Source organism: Trichosurus vulpecula, chromosome 4 (assembly GCF_011100635.1).
Source record: "Trichosurus vulpecula isolate mTriVul1 chromosome 4, mTriVul1.pri, whole genome shotgun sequence".
Lineage (NCBI taxonomy): Eukaryota > Metazoa > Chordata > Mammalia > Diprotodontia > Phalangeridae > Trichosurus > Trichosurus vulpecula.
This window is the reverse complement of record NC_050576.1, coordinates 102,929,674-102,954,051: the sequence shown is the minus strand read 5'-3', so window position 1 is coordinate 102,954,051 and position 24,378 is coordinate 102,929,674. Positions and strand designations below refer to the sequence as shown.

General features: G+C 44.5%; 1 protein-coding gene across 1 annotated transcript in view; it reads right to left on the bottom strand.

Annotated features, from left to right (window-relative positions):
* Positions 1 to 12,470: 12,470 nt before the first annotated feature.
* LGR6 (leucine rich repeat containing G protein-coupled receptor 6) overlaps positions 12,471 to 24,378 on the bottom strand; it is a 159,603-nt gene continuing 147,695 nt past the window's right edge. Inside the window, exons 15-18 of the mRNA XM_036756744.1 lie at positions 23,560 to 23,685; positions 21,404 to 21,564; positions 16,395 to 16,475; positions 12,471 to 13,711 (exon numbers count right to left, since the gene is read on the bottom strand). Of these exons, the coding sequence (XP_036612639.1) occupies positions 12,471 to 13,711; positions 16,395 to 16,475; positions 21,404 to 21,564; positions 23,560 to 23,685 (1,609 nt within the window). The remainder of the gene's footprint in view (positions 13,712 to 16,394; positions 16,476 to 21,403; positions 21,565 to 23,559; positions 23,686 to 24,378) is intronic.

Below are 24,378 nucleotides of genomic sequence, written 5' to 3'. Positions count from 1 at the left end.
GCTTGGGAGGGGCATATAATGTCATACTTTTTCAATGTATTGGTTAATTTTGTTAATCGTTTTTTCTCTTTTTTTTCTCCCAGATGGCTCTGGGAGGGAGGAGGGGAAAAGTGAATGATATAAAAGCAAAAATTGGCACTAAAAATTTATTCTAAAACAAACAAAAAAGATGGTGGCCTATTTCCTTGCCCTTCCCTTTCTGGTCAGAGGAGTGGGTTGGAGTAAGGGTAGCAAAGTGAAGAGAGAGGGTAAGAGTTAACCTTCTCCCTACCCCCTCCTATACCTTCCCTCCCTGCCTTGAGACAAAACAATCCCTCCGATCTGAGCCCTGGAGCTGTCCAGCCAGCACCTCTAAGAAGACCTTTCCCACTCTCTAATAATGTAGTCACCTCCTAGTTCTCATACCTGGGGTGGGGGGTGGGAGGTAGGAGAAGGGAAGGAATAACCATAGGAAGGCTCCAGAAAATTGCTTCATCTCCCTCCCCGGTAGTCAATTGGTTCTACTACCCTTAAACTGTAAACTGAGGGTTTCCTAGCCTAGGGCAAAGTTTCTCGTCTCTAAAGTCCCTAATTAAAGAGGAAAGATGACATCCATGACTGATCTTATAAACACTGTGGATTCTAAGCTCCCCTCTCCAGCTGCCCCACCCCCTTCACTGCCTCCCTCTCCACTCCCCTAAACTAGCTAAATAAGAACAGACTTTACCACCCACCTTGTGGGCAGTCACTGAGCTAAGGCTGGGCACTGGCTATTTATCCTTCAGCTGCTGAGAGAATTCAACACACACAAATAAAACTCCTTTTCCAGCCCTAGTGTGTATTTTTCCACCAGTATGCTCCCTCCCCCTCCCAGGTTAGCTTGTTTAGGTTGGGGAAGCCTGAGGGAGGTGGGGAGAGAGAGAGAAGAGGGGGAGAGGAAGGGATTGTGGGGAGGCTTGGAGGACTTGGTCACCACTATGGCTAGGATGCAATTGACAGCATTTAAAGTCCAGTCCAGGATGGTACTGCAAGTAGGATTCTTGGTGAAGCCCTGAGAGAAACCAAAATGAATGCATGCTTTCCATGGGGCTTGGAAACATCACGCACCAATTCCTCAGCCCTCCGACAAGCTGGGATCTATCCCTTGTAAGTCCTGGGATGGAGTGGAGTGTCTAAGCTGAATTTTAGGAGTTATCTATATGTTGGGCTGAATAATTCTAATTGGAAGATCCCATGGGGAAGGAGGTTTTTTTTTTCCTTTTTAAGTATTTTATTAGTTTTTCCCCATTTTATATCATTATCACCTCTCAGTGACTTGCCTCTCTCCCAGTGGAACCCTCTGTTCTAATAAATAAGTGAAAGTGGCCTATTCATTGTTATTGTTCAGTCGTTTCAGTCATGTCTGACTTTTTGTGACCCCATTGGGAATTTTCTTGGCAGAGACGCTGGAGTGGCTTGCCATCTCCTTCTCCAGATCATTTTACAGATGAGGAAACTGAGGCAAAGATTTGGCAATTAAGAGATCACTGATAACTTTGAAGACAGCAATTTTAGTTGAATGACAAAATCAAAAGTCAAATTGTAGATTTAGGTGTGATAAAAGAATAAAGAGGCACTAAATATAGTTAGCTTTCTCAAGGAATTCAGCAGAGAAGAGAAGAGCTATAGGATGAGAGCTGGTGAGCACAGTGGAATCTAGTGAGGTTTGAGTTTGCTTTTTAAACGATGTGGATTTGTTAGTAGGCAGCAAAGAAGGAATCAGTAGGCTGCAATGTGTTGAATATTAAAGTAGGTATGATGGTGGGGGCAATCTTCTGGAAACGATGTGGGGGGTAAAATCAAGGTAAACGTCAAAGGGTTGATCTTTTCAAGGTGCAGCGCCAGCTCTTCATCAGAGACTGGAATAAAGAAGAGTGAGGGATGAAATGAGAAGGATCTTATGTCAAAGAGTCTTGGTTTTCTTGGTAAAATATGGGTCAAGGTCCTCAGTTAAGAGGTTGGGGGACTAGCCTGAGGAAGGAAAAGATTTGGAAAAACCAGTATGGTGAGTCAAATAGAGAATGAGTTAGGGAGGAGTAAAAGGAGAGATTACAGAAATTTGCAGTCACCAGGGTTTTGACACTTTCCTGAGCTCCATTCCACAGCAGTGAGTAGGAGCTGAGGGAGTAAATGGTGGCAGTGGTTTAGGGTTGTAATTAAGGGGTGTAAAGAATGAAAAAGGGTCCCAAAGTCAGGTCTGGCTAGAGAAAAGGGATTAGAGCCCCAAGAAAACCATTGTATATCAGTGAGGCCTAAGGCTCAGGGCTGGATCATGAGATCCTTTGATGTGAGTGAGGGGCTATATAGAATTTCCTCCTCTTCCACTGTATCAGTAAGGCAATAAACACAACATCAATAATGATAGTGAATATGCCTATGTAGTTCTGTATCGCAACGTATGACAGACTCTCCATGTAGAAGACAGAAGAAGTATAACATTTATTCAGACACCAGAGAACCACATCCTATAACCAAATGTCCAGCTCCCACAGCCAGTTAGCCCACTATCATAACAGCAAGGAACTTAAAACACCATATCACAGGCTGGAGCCTCACCATCTGAAAACCTCTCTGACCCCCTGCTGAGGTCTCCCCAAAGACCAACTCACAGTACAGCTAAGACAGACTATTCAGCTCTATCATGAGGGTGACCATTAATAGCCATTAGCAGCCATAACTGCTCTCTCTCTCTCTCTCTCAGCATTTCCTGTGACATATTTTCCTTTTCTTGTCTGGAAGCTCCTCCCACCACATGTGACTCAGGCTTCCTGTGACTGTAAGCAGGTCACATGGGAAAGATCTTCAAATCTAAATTGCTACTACATCAACCCACCAAGATTTATCCACTTTCATCTACTATAAAAATGAAAAGGAGAGGTCCTGGCAGAGTGATAGGACAAAGCTGAATAGTGGAGTTGGAGACATTAGCTCAAGAGGTCAGGGAAGTCTTTATGGAGGAGGAGGTGGAGTCTGAGGTGAGCTTTGAATAAAGAAGAAGACTTCAATGTGACTCAGCCTGTGGGGGCAGAGGGGAGACCATTGTAGGCATGAGAAACTCCAGAATAAAGGCATAGAAATGAGGAAGGGGATGGGGGATGAGAAGGGGACAGAGAGTAATCAAATGGGCTACTCTGAGACCTGTTATTCCCTGGAACTTCTTGACACATGAGATTTCTTCCATCTCCCTTCTTGAGACTTCTCTTCTTGAGACCTCTCCTCTTGGGGCTCGTACATAATTGCACCTCCTTCCTCTTCCCAGGTTGTTGTGAGGATCAAATGAGATGATTGCAAAGCACTTAGAACAGTGCCTGGCATGCAGTAAGTGCTACATAAATGTTATTTATCATCATCATCATCATCATAATCATCACACCACCATCATCACTATCATCGTCACCATCATCATCACCACCATAATCACCATCATCACCGTCATTATCATCGCCATCATCACAATCATCATAACTATCATAACCATCATTATCATCACATCATCATCATCACATCATCACCACCATCATCATCGCATCACCATCATCACTATCATCGTCACCATCATCATCACCACCATCACCATCATCATAACCATCATCACCATCATCATCATCACCATCATCATCATCATCACTCCTCTTGGATCAGAAGCCTTGATGAGCCCATGATGCTCCACAGCGAGTCCCCAGAATTCCTTACGTAGAGGTGCCTCTAGCTTCTACCCTTCCTGAGTTGGGCTAAGCTCTGGCCTGGACTCTGGAGAGCTGTTCTAGCTCACATTTCTGTATCCAGAGGACCTGGACTTGAATTCTGGTTCTGCTTACTACCCATGTGGCCTTGGTCAAGTTGATTAACCTCAGTTTCCCTCTCTGTAAAATAACCCCTGAGGTGTCCTCCAGTTCTAAATCTATGATCCTATGAACAGCCCTTCTAAAATAGATGATGCAAGTATTATGACTCCCATTTTACAGATGGCAAAACTGAGGTCCGGAGGAGCTTTTTGACATGCTGACAATTACTAGTGGATCACCTGATACTAATTAATAAGTGGTAGCACAAGGATGTAAACTCAATTCAATTCAATCATTAAGCCCTTCTATGCACAAGGCAGGGGCAGCTAGGTGGCACCACAGTGCATAGAGTGCCAGGCTTGGAATCAGGATGACATCTTCCTGGGCTCAAATCTGACCTCAGTTATTTACTAGCTGTGTAACTTTGGGCAAGTCACTTAACCCTGTTTACCTCAGTTTTCTCATCTGTAAAATGAGCTAGAGAACGAAATGCCAACTGACTCCAGTATCTCTGCCAAGAAAACCCAAATGGGGTCAGAAAGAGTTGGACAGGACTGAAATCGCTGAACAAACGACAACATGCACAAGGCCCTGTGTTAACCCTGGGGATTCCAAAGTAACCAATCAGTCTCTGCCTTTTAAGGAGCTTACATTCGTCTGGGGGGATGATGGAAGGAATTCAATACACATGGATGAGTAAACAAAAAGTATTATACAAAGTAATTTCAAGAGGGAGATAGGGTGTGGAGGGGAGCAGAAGATAGTACCAGGCACCTGCACTCTGTTTTTTTAAATTATTAATTTATTTATTTTTAGTTTTAGTTTACAACATTGAGTTCCTCAAGTTTTGGGGTTCCGGATTTTCTCTTCCTCCCTCTCGTCCCCCTTGCCCCACAAGACGTCATGTAATCCAATATAGGTCCTACATATACCTTCACACTAAGCATATTTTCACAACAGTCAGGTTGCAAAGAAGAACTATAACCAATGGAATGAACTACAAGAAAGGAGAAAAAAAAGAGAAACAAAAACAAACAGAAGGGAACAAATAGTAGGCCTCAATCTGCATTCAGACTCGGTAATTCTTCCATCAGGAGTCTTTTGGAGCTGTCTTAGAATCTTGCATTGTTGACAAGAGCCAAGTCTATCAAAGTTAGTCATCACAGATACCATGCGTTTGTAATCATGTACAGTGTTCTCCTGTTTCTGCTCCCCTCACTCAGCGTCAGATCATGTAAGTCTTTCCAGGTTATTATGAAGTCCGTCTGCTCCTCATTTCTTATAGCACAATAGTATTCCATTACATTCATATACCACAGCTTGTTTAGCCATTCCCCAACTGATGGGCATCCCTTTGATTTCCAATTCTTTGCCACCACAAAAAGAGCTGTTATAAATATTCTTGAACAAAAAGGTCCTTTTCCCACTTGTATGATTTCTCTTGGACACAGCCCTAGAAGTGGTATTGCTGGGTCAAAGGGTAAGCACATTTTTATAGCCCTTTGGGCAAAGTTCCAAATTGCTCTCCAGAAAGGTTGGATCAGTTCACAACTCCACCAACAATGCATTGGTATTCCAGTTTTCCCACATCCTCTCCAGCATTTATGATTTTCCTGTGTTGTCATGTTAGCCAATATGACAGGTGAGATATAGTACCTAAGAGTTGTTCTTATTTGCATTTCTCTAACCAATAGTTATTTAGAGCATTTTTTTATATGACTATAAATATGTTTAATTTCTTCCTCTGAAAACTGCCTGTTCATATCCTTTGACCATTTATCAATTGGGGAATGACTTGTATTGTAAATTTGACTTGGTTCTCTGTATATTTTAAAAGTGAGGCCTTTATCAGAGATACTGGTTGTAAAAATTCTTTCCCAATTTTCTGCTTCCCTCCTTATCTTAGTTGCATTAGCTTTGTTTGTGCAAAAACTTTTCAATTTAATGTAATCAAAATTATCCATTTTGCATTTCAATATGCTCTCTATTTCTTGTTTGGTCATAAATTCTTCCCTTCTCCATAAATCTGACAGGTAAACTATTCCTTGCTTTCCCAGATTGCTTATAGTATCAGCCTTTATGTCTAAATCATGAACCCATTTTGACTTTATTTTGATATGTGGTGTGAGATATTGGTCTATGCCTAGTTTCTGCCATACTATTTTTCAGTTTTCCCAGCAGTTTTTGTCAAATAGTGAGTTTTTATCCCGGAAGTTGGAGTCTTTGGGTTTATCAAACAGTAGATTACTATAGGCATTGACTACTGCATTTTGTGTACCTAACCTATTCCACTGATCCACCACTCTATTTCTCAGCCAGTACCAAGTAGTTTTAATGACTGCTGCTTTATAATACAGTTTAAGATCTGCTATGGCTAGGTCACCTTCCCTAGCATTTCTTTTCATTAATTCCCTTGATATTCTGGACCTTTTGTTCTTCCAGATGAATTTGGTTATTTTTTCTAACTCCATAAAATAATTTTTTGGTAGTTTAATTGGTATGGCACTAAACAAGTAAATTAATTTAGGTAAAATTGTCATTTTTATTATATTAGCTCGGCCCAGCCACAAGCAGCTGATGTTTTTCTAATTATTTAGACCTGACTTTATTTGTGCGAAAAGTGTTTTGTAATTGTGTTTATATAGTCCCTGGGTTTGTCTTAGCAAGTAGACTCCCAAATATTTTATAATGTCTACAGTAATTTTAAATGGAATCTCTCTTTCTGTCTCTTGCTGTTGGGCTAGGGACCTGTACTTTGAAGGAAGCTTGGGATCGTATGAGGCAGAAAGGCAATCCATAAAAAGGGGCAGCACCTTTGTAGACGGCAGGCCAGTACAACTGGAATGGAAAGTCTGGGAAAAGTAGATGGCAGGTGAATTGTCAAGTGCTTTAAATTCCAGGGTGAAGATTTTGTATCTTATTCTTTAAAAAAAATAGGAAGAATTGAGAGCATCAAGGTCAGATTTGTGTTTCAGGAATACTAATTTTTTTCTTTTTTAAATTTATTTTTAGTTTTCAACATTCACTTTTACAGGATTTTGAGTTCCAAATTTTTCCCCCTCCTTCCCATCCCCTCTCCCCAAGATAGATAGGCTATAATGTACAATCATATTAAGCATATTTCCACAAGGAATATTAATTTGACAGTCTTCTATCACACAGAATGTGAGTTCAAATCCCAGCTTGGCGGCTCACTGCTATTTGGGCCTCTGTTTTTTCTGTTAAATGAGGGGGTTGGATCAGATGATTTCTAAGATTTCTTCCAGCTTTCATTCCATAATCGTATGATGTTAGGTCTAGTGTTCTTTCTTACCCTTCTTCTCTATAGCATATGTTATCTGGGATGGGTTGGGCTGGATCTGAATTAGGGCTGGTTCTGGCTCGAGGCAAGCCTGGGCTGGCTTGGCATCTTTTTCCTGGAAACATAGAAAGGCCACTCACTCCCAGGTGAATTTTCTCCCTGTCCTGACTGGCACCTTTTAACTTTTACCCTGCACCTACCCTATTCCCCACCCTTGTTGAATATTAACTTTTAATCTGAGTTCTGGGCTTCTTAAGAAGCTTGGGCCCTTACCACAAGATGGGGGAAAAGGGAAATGACTTCCCTCTCAGCTTTAACATTGTGATTTGAATCTTGGCATGGCCGTTTAGTGGCTGTGCTGTGTGACCTTTGACATGCTACTTAACATCAACCCGTGAGGAGAAGAGAGACCCTGTGCCCCACGGTGAGAAACACTCCAAATACCTTTAGAAGACAGGTAGGGGTTGTTCATCAGACATATGTGGCATTGGACAAAAGATATATATGGTAATGGGTCTGAGAAGGAGGGCTTCCTATACCACAGATGCTTGCTTAGGATGGTGATGGCAACCCAGAACTAAGTGAGCTGGGCTGTCCACAGCACGGGACAGCTACCTTACTTCTTTTTTTAATTTTATGTCATTACACTGCATATGTATAATAATTTAAAAATATAAAAGGTGTCTTTTAAATCCTGTGCACTTAACATATTTTTAAAAATTCCCCATTCATTCCCAGTAACAATGACAATTATGTTGAATATATATATATATATATATATATATATATATATATATATATATATATATACATATATGTATGTATGTATATTTAGTACCAAGATAAAGTAGTGTCTTTTCACCATCCCTCTTTGGTCATGCTTGAAGTTTTGTTTTGTTTTTAAAATTTTTTTAAATTTAAACATTTTTAAATTTAATTTTACTTTTTTAAAAGAGTAGCTACCTGGTGCAGTGCTCTGGACCTGGAGCCAGGAAGACCTTAGTTTAAAGCTAGCCTCAGATGCTTATTTGCTGTGTGACCCTAGATGAGTCATTTAACCTCTGCCTGCCTCAGTTTCTTCATTTGTAAAATGGGGATAATCATAGCACCTGCCTCTCTGGGGTTGTTGTGAGGATAAAATGAGATTATATTTGTGAAGCCCTTTGAGAACTTTAAATATAAATGCTAGCTAGCCATTTTTATTTTCAATTAATGGAAAGCCATATTGTCTTCCACTCACCGGCTATCTCCTTTACACAAACATCAGGCTTAGAGATTAAGCTCGTGTCTGCTTTGTAACCATTTCTAATTGCTTCTCATATGTCTATCTTTTCCCCAATAACATATGAGAGGGAGTAAATGGAGTTTGTTTTCAAGGTTCTCCCACCTGTATTGTCTGCTATCTATTGTGTCACTCTATCCAGGCCTGCTTTCCTTTCTCCCAATTCTACTGTGGTATCAAAGTTCCAAAATCATCTCTAATCTTCCTCCACCCTCCAATCAAAACTCTGGTTTTCTAAGGGCAGAATCTAATAAACTCATTCACAGCAGGGTATTAAAGGCCGATAACAATAGTTTGAAGAGCTACCATTCTTAGGGAGATTTTCATTTTAAAAGAAGCTGAGATGGAAAAGAGAAAGAATAAGTTCATTCATCAGTAAGCATTTAGGACATATGTGTAACACCTCTGCCCACTCAAAGAGTGCTGCCCTGCAGAACAGCCTTGTGCTGCACATAGGTGAGGAGGGGACTCTTCACTAGCTGAGAGAATGTTGAGCCTAGACCTTTGGAGGTGGGGTGGGGAAGGAAGGGATTTTTTCAGAGATCATAGGAGGACTTCAAAGAAGATGGTGGGGAAAAGCAAGGGCAGACTTTTGAATGGTGTGGGAGGCCAAACCCCAACATGTCCTTTGCAACCCTAGAGTCTGCTGAGAGTAGGGTTCCCCCTCAGTGAGACCTCCTCTCTCTGGTTTTGAACTGAGATCTCATCTCATTCCAGGACATAGCCCATTTACCCTTGTATATACTTTGATCTTGTCTCATCTGTATGACTTCCCCATTTCCATTTACTGCTTATTTTACAAAAAAAAAAAAAAGCCAGATTAGTCATCAGTGATGGTCTTTTGTGTAATTAGTATTTGGAAGGAAAGAGCTCAGCCAGAAAATGCAAGCTAAGTTCTATCCTCCCCTTGAGAGCAATCAGTGGTGTTGATTCTGTGCTCCCCAAAGTATTATATCCTTAGATTCCAATTCTAGCCGAGTACCCCCTTTAGGGGAAGAGTAAGTGAAGGAGTTAGCTCCCAGCTACGGCCCTCCTTCTGCTTCCTTCCCACAAAAAAGGAAATTACAGTCTTAGTCCCTAGAGAGGGGTGGGCCAGATCCCAAACCAGACACCCATTGATCCCTCCTGTGAGATGGCTGTGTTTGAATTTACATGTTCCAATCGCATATATCGTACATGTACATAGATGGACAGGTATATGCAATATAATCACAAATTGATGTGAGGGGAAGGCACTAGCATCTGGGAGGAACAGAAAAGGCCTCAGGAAGAAACCTTGAAGAAAACCAGGGATTCCAAGAGGCCGGGGTGAAGAAAGAGTGCGCATAGGGCAGCCAATGTGAAGGCCAATGGGAGGCTATGCATGAGGAACACCAAGAAGGTGAGTTTCCTCTGATAGCGGAGTTTTATGCACTGTGAAAGAGTGAGGACGGAGGTTTGTTTGTTTGTAGTGAAAGGATGACCCTTTTGTGGACCCCTTCCTGGACCCTCAAATTGAACATATCAGCGATTGCCTCTTCTACCTATGTGTTAGCTTGGTCTGAATAGCATTCTATGTCTTCTCTATTCCCTTCGTCAGTGCCTGAAAAGGCTAGGCCCACAAGATCCTTCTAATAATTGACTAATTTAATGGAATCACATTACCTGCGTGACTTGGCAGCTAGGGGACTCACAGTGGATAGAACACCGGGCCTAGACTCGGCGAGGCTTGCGTTCAAATACAGCCTCAGACACTGACCAGCTGTGTGATCCTCAGCAAGTTACTTAACTTCTGTCTGCCTCAGTTTCCTCAGTTGTAAAACGAAGATAATAATAGCACCTGCCTCCCAGGATTGTTGTGAGGACCAGATGAGGTAATGTATGGAAAGTGCTTAGCGCAGTGCCTGGCATGTAGTAAGTACTACGTAAATGTTAACTATCATTATTGTTATTAATAAAACATTTGGCTAAGTGCCGTATAAATGCTCGCTGTTAGTATTATTACGCCTAAAAGCTCTAGGTATTTCTTTCCTAATCTGCAAAATGGAGATTTTGAACTTGATGAGCCCCACAGTTCCTTAACAGCTCTAACATCCTATTAGTCTATTAAGCAAATTAAATGAAATTGGAATGAACTGCCGAGGGAGTTTAAAAGTTCCTCCTAATTGAAGTGTTTAAACAGAGGCTGTTCATTCGCTGGGTAAAGGGGCTGGACTAAATGACCTGTGACACCCTTTCCAACTCCTGAGATTCTGCAATTTTATGAATTGAATTAAGTTGAATCAAATCAAATGAGGGAAAGAGGAAAGAAGAGGTCAGGCAATGTGGGTGGAAATTCTGCCACGTACTTCCTGTGTGGTCTTGGGCAAATCACTTAACCTTTCTGGGCTGCAGTTTCTTTGCTTGTAAATGAAGACGTTGGAACAGGTGAAGCCTAAAATCTCTTCCAGCTCTGAAGCTATGAGAGGGAGGAAATCATCACAGAAGATCTGGGAGTCAGGACATGTGAATTTACTGTCTCAGCTCTGATGCCCTGGGGCAAGATTTCCTAACCTGGGGCTTGTGAATTAAAATATACATAATACATGTACACACACACACACACACACACACACACATATACATTTTGATAACTGCATTTCAATCATTGGTTTCCTTTCTAATTCTGTGCATTTTATGCATTTAAAACATTATTTTAAGAGGGAATCTGAATAAAGGTCTTCCTGACTCCAAGTCCGATGCTTCCTCCCTTTTTCTCTCCTTCTCTCTCTCCCTCTCCCCTCTCTGTCTTTCTCTCCCCCCTCCTTTTCTCCTCCCTCCCTCTCTCCCTCTTTCCCTCTCTCCCTCTCTCTCTCTCTCTCTCTCTCTCTCTCTCTCTCTCTCTCTCTCTCTCTCTCTCTCTTTCTCTGTCTCTTTCTCCCTCTCCCTTTCTCTCTCCCTCTCCCCCCTCCCCCTCCCCTCTCCCTCCCTCCTTCTCCCTCTCCCTCCCTCTCCCCCCTCTCTCTCTCCCTCCCTTTTCTGTCTCTCTTTCTCCCTCTTCTTCTCTCTGCCCTTCTTTTTCTTCTTCTTCTTCTTCTTCTTCTTCTTCTTCTTCTTCTTCTTCTTCTTCTTCTTCTTCTTCTCCTTCTCTCTCTCTCTCTCTCTCTCTCTCTCTCTCTCTCTCTCTCTCCTTCCTTCCTTCTCTCCCCTTCTCTCCCTGTCTCCCTCTCCTTCTCCCTTTCCTCTCTCTCCCTCCTTCTGCTACTTTCTAGCTGTATGGCCTTAGACAAGTCACTTCATCTCCAGGCCTCAGTTTCCTCACTGGCAAATTAAAAAGGAAAGGGGATAGTTCCTTGCATGTTGTCTTCCCCATTAGATTGTAAGCTCCTTGAGGGCAGCACCTATTTTTTTTTCCTTTCTGTGTATCTCAGCACTTAGCACAGTGATTGGCACATAAACAATGCTTAATAAAAGCTTGTTGACTTTAAAAGGGGAGGGGATTGGACTAGATCAGGGGTTCATAACCTGGTCCATGGACAGATATTAAGGGGTCCATTTACTTGGGTAGAAAAAAAGTCTCATCTTCATTTCAATATAATTGTCTTCCTTTGTAATACTATGCATTTGATTTTACACATTTAAACACATTCTTCTGGGTAGAGGTCCATAGGCTTCACCAGACTGTCTAAAGGGTCTATGACCCAAAAAGTCTTGGACTAGTTGATTTTACAGGCCCTTCCAGCTCCAATCCTGTGATCCTAGGAGGTCACTGTATGCTGTGGGATATAAGAATTCCTTTGGCCCCATCTCTAACCTCTGACCTTTTCACCCATCCATCCTCTCCCCAATCTCCACTCTCCTCATTTCTTCCCATCAGACAAGTTGCCCTTTCCCTGGGATTCTTCTTCATGGCCCCAGGCAGGTTAAGAGGAGAACCAATGGGTAATGATAACCATTGGCAGGGAAGAGATCCCGGAAGCTGAGGACTGGGGCACTCTGGTATGGATCATACAATTTACCTTTGTTGGTTTTTATTTATTTATTTATTTAATAAGCAGCAATTGTACATGGAGAGGTGGTGGGGAGGGGAACAAGGAGGGAAGAGAAGAGGAAGAGGATGGGGTGGTTATAGATGTGAGGCAAAGGCTGGGACAGGAGGCCGGAAGCCCCCCACTGGCGTGACCCCCTCTGCCCCCAGCAGTACTTCTCCATCAGTGGGGTGGACCTGAGGCCCTCCCAGCCGGCCACTCTCAGGCCCTATGAAATGGTCACCCTCTAACCTGGGGACACCTGGCCTCTGACAGGAGACAAGGGTCGCTTTGGGAAAACTGTAGGCCTCCAGCACCGGGGGGTGGACCACCCCAGGGGCTTCCAAGACAAGATCCACATCAGAGAAGGCAACCAGGGCCTGGGTGGAATCACAGGAGCTCTTCTCCAGCTCGTCTGCGACTCCATAAGCCAGAGGACTGGGGACCCCTCCCTGGGGGCGCAGGCGACGCAGGTCCTCCCTGAAGTGGGGGTTGAAGAGGAGGTAGAGGAGAGGGTTGAGGCAGGCGGGCAGGGGCAGCACCACAAGCAGGACAGACTTGACAGCCTCTGGGGTGACCGGGAAGAGGCTGAGCATGGAGGCGAAGCTGAGGAAGGCCACGGGGCAGTACAGGAGCCCGTCGGCAAAGATGAGCCAGGCCACATGCCGCACCATGGCACAGTCCCACACGGCATCCAAATAGTCTCCCCTGGGCAGGTCACAGTACAGTTTAATATAGGCCCCCGTGATCACCAGGAAGCAAAGGGAGTTCATCATGACCAAGGCCACAGAAAAGCCCAGGGCTGCTGGGCGGCCCTCAGGAGGGGTGTAGGGCAGGCAGAGGGGGGAGGCTCCATATTCACCCACTGAGGCCAGAGGCAAGGCTGCTGCCAGCCCTGCCAGTACTAAGCAGCCTAGGGCACCAGCTTGGACGCTACCCAGTGAGGGGGATTTCCCGTACGCTCGGACACAGGAAATGGAGATGCTGCACTGGACAGCAGCCAGAGTGAGCAGCAGCACGGAGGCCTCGGATGCAAAGACGGCCAGGAAGCCTGTGGCCCGGCAGCCCAGGCCTGTCTCCCACCGGGCCCCGTACTGGGCAAACTGGCCAAACGTCAGAGTGTCCACACAAGCCAGGAGGCCACAGGAAATGCCTGTAAGGGTGTTGGCACCAGCGATGGCTCCCACCACAAACTTGACAGGGGAAAGAGGGGCATGTCCGCCTGCGAAGATGGCCAGAAGGACCAAGCCATTGCACAACACGGAGAGCAGGACAATGGCCCACACAGCCAGGCGGATCCCCCAGCTCTCCAACAGGTGTTCACACGGCTTGAAGGGGCCTGCAGGGAGAATCAAGCAGTCAGCCTCTAGACCTGAGCCTCATTATGCAATCAGTCAGCCAGTCATCCAACAAGCATTTATTAAGCACTCACTGTTTACTTAAGGCAGTCATTTAGTAGAAATAACTCCCAAGTACAACTTCCCTCTTTCTATAGATGTGCAGGGGTGGGGGGTGGGCAACACTGAGGAAGAAGTTCCCAATATGACAGAGGAGAAACAGTCCCTGCCCACAGGGAGTTCCCAGTCTAAACTGGGAGAAGCCCAGGTCCTTCCCTCCTAGTCTTCAGGGGGAAGAGAGAGGTCAGTCTCTGCCCTCAAGGACACCTAAGACTTAGGATAAGAGATCTGGAACTGGAAGGTACCTTAGAAGTCAATCTAGTCCATCCTCAAAATGAGGTTCTGTGAGATTAAATGACTTGGCCAATACACAGGTATTAAGAGGCAGGGTTTGAACCCAGGCCATCTCACTCCAAACATAGCATTGTATTTCATCCTATACAGCAGGATCAAATTAGACAATATCTGTAAAGCACTTAGCCCAGAACCTGGCACACAGTAGGCACTATATAAATGCTAGGTACCATCATCAATGGTTTCCATGGCCTCTTTCTACTGTGCCATGGGACTATGGGAGCATTTTTAAAATAGCAAATAGGATTTGGTCCTTCGGCATCCCTTTTTCCCCTCTCCTTCCGACCTGGGGCAAGGGTGGAAACTGAAGTGGCAGGGGTGTGAAACCTCAGATTGCCACTGGAGCCAAAAAGAACAGCTGCTTTTCCCCTTCTCCATTAGGATACATGTACTGACCCCACACCAGCACTAGGAGGCGCTGTGCTGCCAAAACCTAGGAGCTTTGCTCTAAAGGCAGGAGCTGGAGCTTAACCTGGCAGGTGTATTGGGGCGATAGTAGGGAGATGACCACGTGGGGAGGGGGTTTAGGAAGCTTGTGACTGGGAGGGCAAGAGCAGGCATGGGAAGATGGGGATGGGCTGGTGTCTGGGATTTAAAAGATTATCCAGCACCTCCAGCTCCAGACATCATGTGCTTAGCTGGGTAGGGTAACTGGTAGTCTATTCCCAAGGTTGGGTACCTTTTCTTTACTCCGTGCATATTTAAAAATTGCAGTGGGCAGAGGTTGAGAAAAATGGGCTTTAATTGCAGGAGGAATGATTTTGGATCGAATTAAGGAGAACCGAAGATTCAGCATGGTGGGAAACCATTAGATTGAGAGATGGAAGACCTGGGTTTGGCTACCACTTATTGTCTGGGAACTTCTGTGGACCTCAGTTTTCTCATCTGTATAAAGAGGGAAGCTGTACTTGGGAGTCATTCATACTAATGATTGTCCTTCCGGGTTGGAATCCTTTGTAACTGTGCGTTACCCAGAGATCTTGTAGGGTCTTCTCTGGAGAGCTTTAGGAAGGATGCTGACTGAAATCTTTCCAGGACAGTTTGAATGTCATACAACATGGACGTAAGGGAATGGTCTTGATGAAATTTTAAAAGTTTCTTAAAATCCCATGATTCTTTGAGTTAAAACATAGACAAAGATTCTTGCTTTAGCCCACCTTCTGCAGGAGTCTTTCTTCCCTGGTCCCCCAAGTGCCTTCAGATTGCCTTTCATCTTCTTTGTACAGGTCTTGAATGTATCTAATTATTTACCTGTTAATCCTCCATTAAAATACACACTCCTTGAGGATGGGGCTGTTTTTGCCTTCCTTTGCCTACTCCAGCACTTAGCACAGTGCCTAGCACACAGTAAATACTCGATATATGTTTGACTGACCAAGAATATTGTATGAGTCTGTAGTTGACATTCTATCTCTCCCCAGTGGAAGGTCTTAAACTAAGAGAGCCTGAGTAATCATGAAAAAAGTGACTTGGCTTCCTCTCCTAAACCAATGAAATTAGGACTCCTCCCAAAGCATAATCTCTGCTCACCTTGGGTGAGTAACCAATGATTTGTTAATCCAGAAGAGTCACTGTGGACTCTCTGCCATCCTTCAGGGTAAGGGTTCAAGGGTTCAAGACGCAACCTGATAAAAATGGACTACTTAACTTTTTTTTTTTAATTTTTGTCTTCCCAATTAGATTGAGCTTCTTGGGGGTTTTTTGGGAGGGGGGAAGGCAGGGCAATTGGGGTTAAGTGACTTGCCCAAGATCACACAGCTAGTAAGTGTGTCAAGTGTCTGAGGTCACATTTGAACTCAGTTCCTTCTGACTCCAAGGCTGGTGCTCTACTAACTTAATTTTGAGTGTTTTTCTGGGAGATGCTTAAGAGAAGTATGGATAGATGATAGATAGATAGATAGATAGATAGATAGATAGATAGATAGATAGATAGATAGATGTATATGTTTGTACATTTATATTTATTTATATTAACATGATAAAATAAGGGGCCTGCATGGAGCAAAATATATGCCAAGGAAAGCAAGCCTGACTAAGGTTAATCATTCAATCAATAATCATTTATTAAATGCTGCCAGGCACCATTATGCCCTAGAGATAAAGAAAGGCAAAAATGCAAAAACAGTCCTTGCTCTCAAAGACTTTGTATACTAATGGAGCTTACACATTACACATTTACATGTAACCTAATTACACATTAGGAACACACAATTTCCTCTGACCCCCACCCCCCACCCTGCTCCTACTACCATGACAAGTTTCTTGTCTCACCTGGGCTAGGATTGCATTGGATGCTCGAGTGTGTTTTGGAGTCTTCCATCTCCAGCTGGAACTCATCCAGGTCAAGGTCATCTGGGATAGGAAAAGAGCCGGTGTGTTAGAGCCCTAGGTCCTGGTATCAGTTGAACCTTTTCTCTTCTTCCCTTTCAAACCCTGTTGCTCCAAACCCTACTTACCTCTATAAGGTCTTCTCAGATTAATTCCATCCAACACTTCTTACTCTGTGACTCTAGCAACCCCCGGCCCACTCCCCCCATTCATTTCTATCTTCAGGCATATCAACATCTCTCAATTAACTGAACTATTTACTTCCTGAGTTCTTTTCAATAAGTGTTAAGCCCAGCCAAGTTTTATCCATCCCTTAGTATTTGCTCGGCCCTCCAGCCGAATGACCCTTAATTCAATTCATCAAATGATTCTTCTTCCAGCCCTCTCACTTTCATCCCTCCTTTCTACCCCTCACCTTTTCCCCACACTGGCTCAAGCTCTCATCACCTTTTGCCTGGAGTCCCCTAACTTGCCTCCCTTCTCCAATCCATCCTCCACATTGCTGCCAAAATAATATTCCTAAAACAGATCTGACCGGGTTACTCCCCTTCTCATGAATCTTCAATGGCCCCCAATGCCTCAAGGATGAAACACAAACTCCTCAACCTGACATTGAAAGTGTCTTCTGGCTCTCACCTACTGGTCTAGTCTTAGTTCACCTTACTTCTCTTGCGGTCTTCTCCATTCCAGTCAAAATGGCCCAGTTGCTGTTGTGGAAACATACCATTCCCACCTTCATGCCCTTATATAGGTGGTCCTTCCTAATCAGGATCTTTTCTTTACTCAACATTCACCTCCACTCCCATCCCCAGTTAATAGTTCTTGCTGAGTCTTGAAATGACTTGGAGTATAGATTTTGTATTTATCATTTATTTGGGGTCATATTGTATACCAACAGGAGAATATAAGCTCCCTGAAGACAGACTTTAATATTATTTATTTCTGTAACATTTTAATTTATTTTGTACATTACGTTTTATTTAATTTTTGTGTATGTTTTTGTATGCCCAGGGCCTACTACAATGCTTTGCACAATTTCTGTTGTCTAGGTCTAAGAGCTAATTGATGTGGGAAACTTCCTCTGTCAAAATAAGTCAGCAATTTACATTCTTAGAGTTGCCCAGGAACTGAGAGGTTAAGTGGCTTCCAGTCATTTATGTCCGCTTTTCAGAGGCAAGACTTGTAGCTAGGACTTTGGATGCTATCCACTATGGCCTTCCTACCCACAATGCCACTGCTGATTAAAAAATCATGATAATGATAACAGCTAGCATTTATACAAGATGTCCCCAAAGCCTACATGTAGTTTAAAGTTATCAGAGCACCTAGGCTTTGGAGACACTTTTCACAGAACTTTAAAGTTTACAAAATTGGTCATCTCATTTTATTCTCGCGGAAACTCTGTAAGGTAGGTGTTATTACTATCTCCATTTTACAGATGGGAAAATTGTGGTTGAGTGACTTGCCCAGGGTCACACAACTTGAAAGCATCCGAGGCAAGATTTGAACTCGGTCTTCCTGACTCCTAGTCCAACATTGTACCACTTAGCTGTCTCTGGTTGAGAGGAAATGAGTTGACCAAACTTCATTCGTGAGATATCCTTATTTGTCTCAATGAAGTATCTGCACACTTCTACACTGTCCTTAGGGAGATGTTCACAGAATCCAGCAAAGGCTCAGTACTCTATAACCCATCAAGCTATTCGGGGAAGTAATCTTGGAAGTCACCGTGGAAGAGTGCCCTTGGGAGAATAAAGTCTGCCTTTAAGAATAGAAGTGATGGTCTCTGGACTTTGGGTTGGTCAGACCACATCTGGAATATTTGGCTTTGAATATCCCATTTTATGAGGAACTCTGAAGACTGGAGCGTATGTAAAGGAGAGCGATCAGAATGGAGAGGGCATTCCAAACCATGTCATGTAAGGGATGACTGAGGGAGCTGGATGTTTGGCCTGGAGAAGAGAGGACTGGGTGGAGATGGGGTCCACTGTCCAAAAATATTTGAAGGGCTGCTGAATGGAAGAAGGATCAGAATTTTTCTGTGTTGTTTCAGAGGGCAAAACCAAGACCAGCGGCTGGTAGTTCTGGGGAGATAGAGTTCAGCCCAGTCTAAGGAAGAATTTTCTAACAATTCAAGCTGTCAGAAAAATTTAAATTCTATTTTGAAAAGTAATGCTATTTCTGTCACTGAAAGTGTCCACGCACAGGCTAGATGGCCATTTGTCAGCGATGTTGTGGAGGGGACCTCTGCAGCAGGTGGAAAGTTGGCCCCCACAGCCCCACCACTCTGAAGACTCAGCATGAATTTAGGGGTAGGGTTCTATTGAATGATATTGTCAGCCCATGTAAAATATTAGCGGGAACGTAAGTCAGCTACAAAACAGAGTATATTGTGTTTGAGTATTTAAGAAAAGGGGCTTTCAAAAATCAATAGCTGAAATGTGGATTATCTATGGCAGGGTGCCCTGCCCATCTGTGCAGAAAGTTACAAGTGTTTGTCTTTGTCTCTCTAGCTGAGTCTTACATCTCTTTCCTATGTAAGTGGGTCCGGTTATTCCCATTCGAAGGAGCACCCCTCCCCATTTCTACCCAAGGAGAAGGAGCTGTCTCAGGTTAAGGAAGAATTTTCAGTTATTCCTATGCCCTGGTCTCCTCTTCTGATATGTCTATTAATAACCCCACTAAGAGACACCAAAGTTCTCTCTTTATTGGGGAGTCTAGGAGGTACAGGCCAAAGGTGTGTTCTGAGTCCTTATCCACACTCATTTTTCTCTCTTCTCCTTTCCTGTCTTCCCACCACCACCACCCTTCCCCCCTCCCCACCCCTGCAATGGGCTCAGCAATCCTTGGAAGCCAAAGGCATGAAGGAAACACAAGTGAGTATAATGGGAAAGTCACAGCCTAGGTGTTAAGTAACGGTTCCTCCAACAGGAAGGAAATCCAATCTGGCTGGAGTGACAGCTCTGGGCCCTTCTTCCAGAGGCTCATTAGCTCTCCCAGGAAGCTCCAGGCCTCTACCCCAGCTCCCGTTACAGGAAGCAAGGAGCCGGGGAGCTTGAACCTCTGTTGTTCTACTACAGAGCTTAGAACTGGTGGAAAGTTTCCCTTAGGGAAGGAAAGTTTCCACTCCTCTTTCCAGCCCCCCGAGGGAGTGTATACCAGACATCCGGAAAATCCTCCCGTGGACAGCCGTCTGCTGGGACTAGAGCCAGAGAGGCTGGGCTCCTGCCTGACAAGGGTCCTGCCTCCCTCCCTCCAACACTGCCCAGGGAGGAACTCTGAACTAACAACAAAGGACATTTTAAAGTGCTTTCCACACCCTTCCTCCCTCCCTCCCTCTCTCTCTCTCTCTCTCTCTCTCTCTCTCTCTCTCTCTCTCTCTCTCTCTCTCTCTGTCTCCCTCCCGCCCTCTCTCTTCTCTTCTCTCCTCTCCTCTTCTCTTCTCTTCTCTTCTCTTCTCTTCTCTTCTCTTCTCTTCTCTTCTCTTCTCTTCTCTTCTCTTCTCTTCTCTTCTCTCCTCTCTCCCCTTTCTCTCCCTCTCTCCACTCCTCTCTCCCCCCATCTCTCCTCTCTCAACAATCTTCGCAATCATGTTATGCACCAGTACATGCTCTTCAATGAAAAGACATTTTTCTCTTCCTTAAATCATCTTATCTCCGCATTTGTTCTGTGCCGAGCTTGATTTTTTTTTTTTTTTTTTTTTTTTGCTATCACAAAGAGAGGGGAGAGAAGTCCAGAAACAAAACAAAGCCAAACTCAAGAGAGAAAGTCCCATTTCCCCTCCCTCCTGAAGCTCCCTGCCTGGCAGCATCACTTACCTCCCGAGGGAGAACACTTTCTCAAGTCATTGAACAACTGGCTGAAAAGGCCTGACTTTGATCTCGGAGGCCAATCAATGAAAAGGTTCTGAACCATTCTCTTCTCCGGAGCTCCCTGGCCCCACCCAACTTTTCCTTTCATCCCAACTACTCCAAAGGCAGAGTTCTGACTTGCCCTAAAAGGCTCTCACTGTGATCACCATCCACTGCATTATCTCCATTATCTCCGATAAGAATAGTTACTATGCAGTAAAATCAACTCCAGAAGATGCTTGATAAGGAACAGGAAGGAGGGACACAAATCATCGCAAACAGCAAACAATTGGCTTTTTTTTTCTTATTTGGCTCTGCAATATATTGTATGTGATAGGAGCTTGTTGTTTGGGTTTTCTGTACTTTTTGGGAGGAGGGGGAAGTAGATGTAATTTAATTCACTTGGCTCAGGCTGAGACTATAATGAGTCTGTTTTCCTTAAGTATGCAGACCCACAGTGGTGGGAATAGGAGAGGAGTCTTGCCTGATCTGATGGGGAAAGCTCTAGGTTTGGAATCAAGGGGTCTGGGTACAAATATGGGCTCTGCTATCAACTACCTGTGTGACCTTCCCTGGGCCTGCTTCCACATTTGTAAGATGAGGGAAATGGACCAGAGTAAGGTTTCTTAACCATTTTTATATCATGGACTCCTTGGGCACTCTAGGAAACTTTATGGACCTCTTCTCAGAATGATGTTTTAAATGCATACGATAAAATACAAAGAATTACAAAAGAAATTAATCATATTGAAATAGTTATCAAAATCTTAAAGACTCTAGGTTAAGAATCCCTGAAGTAAATGGGTTTTTAAGGTCTCTTCTAGCTCTGAATCCTACAAAACCCCTTTCAATGGAAGGCACCCTGGCATGCAGTACTGGCAACAGCTAAGCCACTTGTGGATAACTGAGACCATCATGCAGCTCTTCTCCTTTGGGGTGAGGAAGGGGAGGGGCACCGATATTCTTCCCTCAACTGGACAAAGTCCAATAATTCCTCCCCAGATTCTAGAGCCTCCCTCCCTTCCTTCAGTGTGTCCCCTGACTCATTCTCCCACAGCCATTTCCCCACAAGTCCCATCTCCAGCTCCCCAGCTCACTCACAGTGGCTCTCTGTATGACTGCCAAGGAGACCGGGGGGCCTCTTCATGGCCTCTTCCTCATCCGTGTGACCGTCCTCAGCCTCCCACCGGCCAGGACCCTTGAAGTAGCCAGCACAGGTGCGATAAGCACAGCACTGGTAGGCGTAGGGCACCTCCAGGACCCTGAGGAGGAAACAGTGGGGACCTTAAAAACATTTGGCTAAGTATGGATCCAGTGACTTCTAGCCCAGAGACGTACCACCCATCAGCCATGGCCCTCTCCACCTACAGTTAAACCCTCTTCAGAGTGCCTTACTCATGGTATGTGTTTAATAATTAGTCGTTGGGGCAGCTAGGTGGCACAGTGAATAGAGCACTGGCCCTGGAGTCAGGAGGACCTGAGTTCAATTCTGACTTCAGACATTTGACACTTAATAGCTGTGTGATCTTGGGTGAGTCACTTAACCCCAATTGCCTTGCCTTTCTCCCCTCTTAAATAAATAAATATATGAAACCCCTTTAAAAAAATAATTAGTTGCTGAACATCACAAACATCAAATGGAAGTTGAGCTTCCGGGCATTATAGGGTATTAGTTTCCAGTACAGTAGAAAGAGCTCTGGATTTGGAATCGAAGGACCTGAGCACAAAGCCCAGCCTGGCTGGTCACTATCAGTGTGACTTTGGGAGAATCACTTCCCCTTGTTTCTTATCTGTACAATAAAGGGTTGGACTATGTGACCTCTAAGAACCCTTTCGATTCTAACTCAGTAGTCTGGCGGAACTGGAAAGCTCAAAGGTCCTTCTGCTCCTCTGAGGCAAGGCTGACTCTCATTATTATACATAGAAACAGGCCCAGAGGGGAGATGTGATTTACCAATGGTCACAGTGGTACCACTAGGAAGAGGCCTCAGGAACTCTCACCACTCCACCCCCCAGTCTAAAACTCCATCATGGTATTTGGGTAGGGTGTAGATGGAGGGGGATAGAATTCTCCCAGGTCCTCTCTACCTTCTCCTTCAAGGAACCTTAGCTCTCCATCCCTGCTTTCCTGGGCACCCCAGAACTGGACTCTTGGACCTCTGCAAGCAGCATTGTTTGGCTTCACTGTTTAATTAGTACCCTGCAGGTACCTCATTAATTTGTAGCAGACAAGACCTAGGCCACACAGGCTGCCGTACCCTGAATGGAGGAGGCCTGGATGTCATTAGCACTGAGGGACTGGCTTTCAGCATGTTTTCCACTCATCCGTTCGCCAGGCTCTCACCCTGATTCCAGGGGCTCAACCGCGGCCAGGATGAGGATGGAAAGCATGGGAGCACAAAGCTGATGAGACATTGGGAAGGCCCCTTGGGATTCCCCATTAGGGCAGCTCTGGGCCTCCCCAACACGGAAGAGTGCCATCATCCCTGAGCTGGTAACCAATGGGCAGGATGGTAAGGAAACAGGAAGGAGAGGAGGGAAAAAGGGCCATGTATGTGTGGCAGGTCTTTAGGAGAAATTTCCCGATCCCTCTCATTCCACCCCATGCAGGCTCAACCAAGACCCAAGGTGTGACCAAGATCACTTAATTACTTAACTCAGTCACATAACCCTTCTAAATTCCAGTTTCTTCACTTAAGAAATGATGTTAACAGTATTTATACTACATACCTCATAGGGTTGAAACAATATGTAAATGTTATTAACATTTTAAAGAATATTTTATTTTTTCCCCAATTATGTGTTAAGACAACTTTTTAACATTTAAAAAAAAAGTTTTGAGTTCAAATTTTATCCTTCCCTCCCTCCCCTCTCCCCTCCCTGAGACAGTAAGCAATCCAATATAGTTTATATGGGTGTAATCATGTAAAACTAGACATTATTAATATTAATAACAAAAGGCATCCTTTAGGCCCCTGTTGTTCCCTGTCCTCCCCAGGAAACTTCCAAACCCTGGAAAAGGGTGAGATAATAAAAGACATCTGGACAGGAAGAAACTCTTCAAGAGTGGACTCTATCTAACTGTGTGACTTTGACCAAATCATTTCCCCCATACAGGCCTCAGTTTTCTGGCTTGTAAAATGAACTAGCTGATGTCTAAGGATCCTTTCAGTTCTGAAGTTTTGACTCTCAATGAGCATTCTGGCTGTCCTTGGTGGAAATCCCTGCCTGATGGGGAAAGAATCGAGGCCTCTCACCTCAGCTTGGGGAAGCTGTCCTTGGAGAAGGCCTCAGAAAGGGATGGGTTCCCTTTGAGTTTGAGATGGACCAGCCCACTGAGCCCCGCCAGTGGGAGTGTGGTCAGCTGGTTGTTCGTCAGGTCCCTATGGTGGGCAGAAAGAAAGACAAGCAGTATGACCGGACAGCTCCTTCAGATGCAAGACGGAAAGACAGCTGTGAAATGAGCCTGGGGAGCAGGGCTGTGCTGAGGGAGAGTTAGCAGGACCCCCTCCCAAGGTTAAATGCTGGGGAGAGGACTCTGAAATGAGAGTGAGGAGTTATTCTGCTGTCCTCACTGAAAGCCATTTAAAATGCCCCCTGACTCCACAAAGGCTCAGTAGGAATTGAGGATCCAGGGATGGAGAATAAGAAGTCACTGATTAGACAGAGAGGGCCAAAGGGTTTGGGGAATATGTCCCTTCTACAGCTCTAGAATCCTTGGGCCTGTAGCATGTGGTTGTTTAGCAAGCTGGTTCCTATCCTTAAATGATATAAGTCGTTCGTCCTCAGGGTCCAGACACCGCTTGGAGGTTTCCCGTCCTTCCCAGGAGAGCCCAGGTTAATCGGAAGCACCCTGGTGACTGTCTTCTTTTTCCATCCTATTATCCTGCCTCTCCTCTTGTTCTTCCATCAGAACAAGAGGCCACTGTCTGCAGTCTCATCATAGGCCCTGATCCGGAGTCAATGGTCTGGGAACCCTTGTGCACTGCAGCCATTTTTAGAGGCCAGGAACACCCATGTTATTCTACCGGAGAAACCCAGGGGGCCAAAGCTCCAAAGCAAACACCACAACCACA